Raw genomic sequence first — 5,750 nt, 5'->3', positions numbered from 1 at the left:
TCAATGCAGATTTTGGTCACAGCGTTGTCCCATATTTGCGACACCTCAGTCAACACCTCCACACAATGAACCTTACCACAGGGGCCGCGTTTCATTGGCTAATGCCCATTTCACGTCACAGCGCAGCTACAAAGCGTGACCGTCTCACAAACAAAAGCTAAAGTAGTAAACACATGCTAATGTAGATTGTGGACTAGCAGACCACAATCTACACAATCAAAGTTTTTGCGACAGAACTCAAATAAGAATGGTTCTCCACTGTCAGTGGGGAATCTGTACAGGCGATGTCAGGTATCCTGATCGTATTTGTGGAAATAAAATTCACAGATTTCCCAAATCTGATACGGAATGCCTAGCTTGGATCAAAGCTTGTGCACGACCGCATTTGCAGCTCAACCGTCGTAAGATCAATAAAAACAAAGGAGTGTGTGCTGGTGTAGGTATTACTTTGCTTTCTTTGTGTTTAGTGAATGGGGATATTTTGAGTGGCCCTGCGACAGACGGGCGACCTGTCCAGGGTGACCCGCCTCTCGCCCGGAACGTTAGCTAGAGATAGGCACCAGCACCTCCCGATCCCTTTTGAATGCTGAAGCTTGAAATATTGTAAGGTCTTAAGGAGGCCTATGATGTGTGAACAGTGACCCCCAAGTCTGAAAAAAGTCAATAATAAACACATCCATTATGAAAACCTTTTAGCTAAGTACAGCATAACGGCAGTACCGATCCAACTTCTACACCCTGAAGCCTGTCTGTTACAGTCTTACGTTAGCTGAACAGATCAATATGCAATGTGTACCGTATCTGACATACATTAAAATTTTTATTTGACCTGAAAAGGCTTTTTACTAAACTGTAATCGTGTTAGCCACGCTGGCACCGAGTACAGTGTGTCAGGCCTAGGGACACTCAAACATTTGCCAACAACAGAAATCACTGATTCCAAAAGTAACCCTCAAAACCATAAATGCCCAACTTACCCAGCCTTGCAAGAACAACAGGCATCAGTGATCTTGTCCACAGCTATATTTATGCTGAGGGTGTGAGGATCTGCTGTTTTTCTCATCGACCGGTAGCATTTCGCTGTGACTCGCACAGTGTTGGAGGCATCGCGTGGCTCAAACACCTTGATGTCGTCCAAAAAAAATGACATGAACTTGTTGGTTCCCCTGTCCATTGTCGTGGCTGATATTTTGTGAAAATCCGGCAGAAAGGCCGACTCAGAAATACTTTGTAGAGAGTCAGTTGAAACGAAAGAGGCAATTGTTTACACATAGAAACTAAGCCCCGCGAGGCTTTGTTTGTGAGACACGCAGCCACGTGGGACTGTCGAGGGGCGTTTCTGGGCGGGGCTTGGTAAGGTCCATGTAGTGTGTTGCGTGATGCCAGAAAGTCCACCTTAACCATGCCATTGTCATGAAGGAGGCCCGGGAATGGAGCGGCACAGGTTGTTTTTTCAGCTGCGTTAACATTGCAAACCGACAAAATGGCTTACCAAACTGCACCAACCATCCTATACTGCTTGCCCAGTGGAAATGAGGCATGAGTCAACTGCAGCAAGCTTGTAACCTCACAGATGACCTGCTGCACTCTTTCCTGTCCAAGCATTATTTAAAATCGTAGAAAATGCTCTGTGGTCATGTGATCTGACTACATCCAAACAGCACTACATGTGTTTTGGTTGTATCAACTGTAGGACATACATCAGGAAGCAAAGAACTTGTAGGAAGAAACATATAATGGAAAGCGACATTAATCTACCAAATGATAAGTGATTGATTATTACTGTGTGCAACGTACTTGCAGTACTTCAGGCTCAAAAACTCTAAAATCTTATTTAAACATTTGGAGTAGCTAAATATTTTGCTACAGTATTTTTCAACTTTCAAATATTTTAAAACTTAAAGTAATATGAATGAGATCATTACAATTAGAAAGTAGGCAACCAATTATAACTGATTTAGAAATACAGTATACTTTTATACTTTTTGTTCTCTTATAAAAAAGAGTCATCACTCTTAACTAGTTTTTATCCAAATTGTAGTCAGGATTTCATCAGTAAGTAAAGGTTCAACAGCAAGTTAATATGACCTGGACTTAGTCTTTCAGCTGCCTGATTATTATCTATTTAGCAGTCCTTAACAAAAGTCATTAGACATTTATCATCAGGATTGTGTTTGCTAATAACTAACCAATGAACAACAAAATGGCTTAACATTAACTTAGTATTAGCCTTAAAGTCTATACAATGTAAATAACATGAATACTCACATTTTTGCCTTCAATGGATGTTTATGGTTTCTAGTGCAGTAATCATTGTTTTTCAAACTCAAGTGCAATGAATTATTTCTGTATTTTTAGCACACACAGTGTATTATGTATTTTCAAGTCTTTAGCAGCTTAGCGTAGATCTGCATCAGATGCTGTCTCTATTTAGGTGGTGGTGGAGTAATTCCAGTTATATTAGACCTGTGTAGTCCTGATACCTCTGTATTATTTATTACACTTCTGCTACTGTACAGGTTGAAAAAGTACATTTGGGTAGGAACAGTAAAATCTTGATCTGGCTGATTGGGCTGCATGAACTGTGGACAAGTTAAAGCCCCACCTGAGTTCTCCTGACCATTCCTCAGCCAACAGAAATTCATCTGACAGTGATCTTCCTCTCTGCCATCTAGTTTTCTGCATTTTACTTTCACTTTATGTCTATCCTTGTCAGTCCTGCTCATATCCCGACATAAACCATGATTAAACAACCCAAATGAACACCAGACACACTGGAAGGTGTGTATCTGGGTTCATGGGCTCATGAAAAAGTCTGAAATTCTCAAATGTGGAAAAAACAAATTTCAGATTTTTGCCTGTGTGAACATAGTCTAAGAAAACAATTAAAAAACACAAAAGTAAAACCAATGCAAAAGGAGGGTTCAAACAGGAGCCAAGCTAAAGGCTATGATAGACCATCACTTCTGCTTCCTCAGCAACAAACTGGAACTTCATCTGCTGAGAGGAAAATACAGACAGTTCTGCAAAAGTCCTCTCTAAACAAGGCTACATGGCATAATCCTTAAAGGGGCAGTATTATATATTTTCAATGCATACAGTGGCCTTTTATAGCACAATCAACTAATTATGTTAACTAAGTTGTTAAAAAAACTGTGATATCTATGAAATATGACTTAAAGATATTTAATTTTGTAATTAAAGCCTTGAAATTGGGCCTCTGTCGCTTTAAACACTCCTGCTTTTTCTGAAACTTCACCTTCAGAAAGTCATCACTACATGGCTCCTCTATTAACCCTTTAACAATGTTTTCACCAGTGTTGCACTGAGAAGTAGTTCCTGCAATGAGATCAACAGATGTGCAGTTCCACCAGGTGTTGAGTGTAGGAGGCACAGATTCTCTGTGAGGCAGAAACTCGGAAGCTTGGAAACTCCTCAACACCGTGAAAAGAGAAGGAGCTGCGCCTCGGGGCACCAAGCGTTTTACAGAGCTGAATGGTTCAAGAATTTCTCAAGCATGCATGGAAAAATCAAGGTAAAATTCCTGGTATGTTTTTGATGAGGGAATAACATTATAACATCATGTAAACATCAAAAAAGTCGATTTTACATAATACTGCCCCTTTAATGCAACTATACAGTGGAAGTCAACAACATTGTTCCAGGTGAACAGAGTTGCAGATGTCTTTGCTGATGAAATTAAACACTGTTCTCCGATGGTAAAATTTCTTATTATAAAAAGTTGGCCATTCTACCAACTAAAGGCAAAACTTATGTCTTTCTACATTAATACATCTGTACCAACCAAACAACTCTAAGCAGGAAGCACCCAGCCTCCTAATACAAAGTACGGACTCGTTAGGAGAATAAAGACAGCTACTACAGAATCTGGAATAGTCATTTCATCTCAGCATTTAATACAATACTCTGTGAGAGTTCTCCTAGTCTTTCTGAACACTGCCACATGCCTGTGGATTCTGAACTTTATGAATGAGACTCCACAGATGCTACACATTGATTAGAGTGTCCCCAACTCCACCTCACTTAGCATCAGATTCATTCAAGAGTGTGGACTCGATCCACTGCTGACCACACAGTCCTGTGCAATCACAGATGAGAAAAGCCTGATAACAAAATTTGCTGATGATATTCCAGTCGGAGGAATCATTTCAGACATGATGATGGACAAAAAGGAAGTCAATCATTGGACAGCATAGGAGATTACCATAAACTTCAGGAGGTCTTGACCTCAGCACACGACCCTCAGTATAGAGTTGTTAATTCATTTAATTCCAATTTAGTTAATTTATATAGTGACAGAACAATTGTCTCAAGAGGGTTAATGCAATTATTGACAGATTCCAAGTCAAGTACATCCTCTCCCAGCTGTCAGTGCAGGTAAGTTCAATCAATCAATCAATCAATCAATCAATCAATCTATCAATCTATCTATCTATCTATGGAAACCCAGTAAACTGCATCGAGTCATTGAGTGTTAGCAGAAAGTTCAGCAGAGTGAAGACCTTTGATTACCTGTTCTAATTAAAAAAAAAAAAAAAAACAATGCTGGGATTAAATCAACCAGCAGAGCCTGACAGAAACTGAACATCAAAGTCATTCAGCAGCTGCAGTACCACAGACATTCCTCTGTCCTGCAGAGGACAGTGAGGGGAGCTAAGGCGTGCCCCTCCTCTCTGTTTGAGAGTGGCTGCAGGAACAACGTTGTGAGTTTCATCATATTCCTCAAAGCCCTCATCAGACCGCCAGACATCTTTCTAAATAGCTGAACTTAATGCTAAGATTATCTATCTCACTTGTTGCACTTAGACATCTTAACTGTTTTAATTATTTGTATGTTTTCCCCATACTTATATGTTTATACTTAGAGATCACAGAGAAATTTCTTTTAGTTTGCATAAAGAAAAAGACAACAAAATAGATCTGATTTGAGAAACATCAGACAGTTGATGATTAGTTCCTCATTAATTGATATGTCATGTCAAATTATTGTGAAGTTCTACCAGCATTTCTTTCAACTTGTACTTTGTACAAACATTCTAGCAGCTGAAACAATATGTACATTGTTTTTTTGGTAACACACCTTGTTTAGGGGACAGTGATATATTTTACTTTGTATCTTAATAATTGATTTAAATTTGAATTATTGTTTACAACTCATTTCTTTTACATATTTGCTAAAAAGCATGTCAAATCATAGGACTGACAGTAATGTTATCTCAGTGTTTTCCAGTACTGGACTTCAGTGTTCTCTGCCCTGCATGTTTCAGATTTTTTCTACATCAACACAACTATCTTTTAAAACACAAAAGCAACTAAAATGAAGAGTTTTAACAATTTATCTTCAAAATTCAGAAGATTTAGTTTACAGAGAGAGAATTATATTTTCTGTTTCACCAGCAAAGTAACGTTATGACAACTGTTGTGTGTAAAGCCAGCATCTAATCAACATAAATGATAAATCCAGAGAAGGTGCTGTACTTGTTGTTGTTGCCTCCATGAGCTTTGCCTCCATCTAGTTTGATGTAGATCTCGTCTCCTGGCTCCAGATGCAATACGGCGCTGTTACTGGCATAGTCATAATTTTGGTCAGCATCCTGGGCTATGGCACTGGCACGTACCTGCAGGAATATGAAAACAGACAAACACAACTGAGTTTTGTATTCATCATCATAATTGGCCTATCCTGAGCATATGCATAACCATAGAATTAAATGGAATATAATAATTCT

General features: G+C 39.0%; 1 protein-coding gene across 1 annotated transcript in view; it reads right to left on the bottom strand.

The window, feature by feature from the left end:
* Positions 1-3,303: 3,303 nt before the first annotated feature.
* Positions 3,304-5,750, bottom strand: part of c1ql3a (complement component 1, q subcomponent-like 3a) — a 14,187-nt gene continuing 11,740 nt past the window's right edge. Inside the window, exon 2 of the mRNA XM_015021333.1 lies at positions 3,304-5,639. Coding sequence (XP_014876819.1) covers positions 5,460-5,639 — 180 coding nt within the window. The 3' untranslated portion in view covers positions 3,304-5,459. The remainder of the gene's footprint in view (positions 5,640-5,750) is intronic.

The sequence above is a fragment of the Poecilia latipinna genome, unplaced genomic scaffold (assembly GCF_001443285.1).
Source record: "Poecilia latipinna isolate Pla-1442-1.1 unplaced genomic scaffold, P_latipinna-1.0 Scaffold2762, whole genome shotgun sequence".
Lineage (NCBI taxonomy): Eukaryota > Metazoa > Chordata > Actinopteri > Cyprinodontiformes > Poeciliidae > Poecilia > Poecilia latipinna.
Note: the sequence above shows the minus strand (reverse complement) of the source record. Positions and strands in the feature narration are given on the sequence as shown.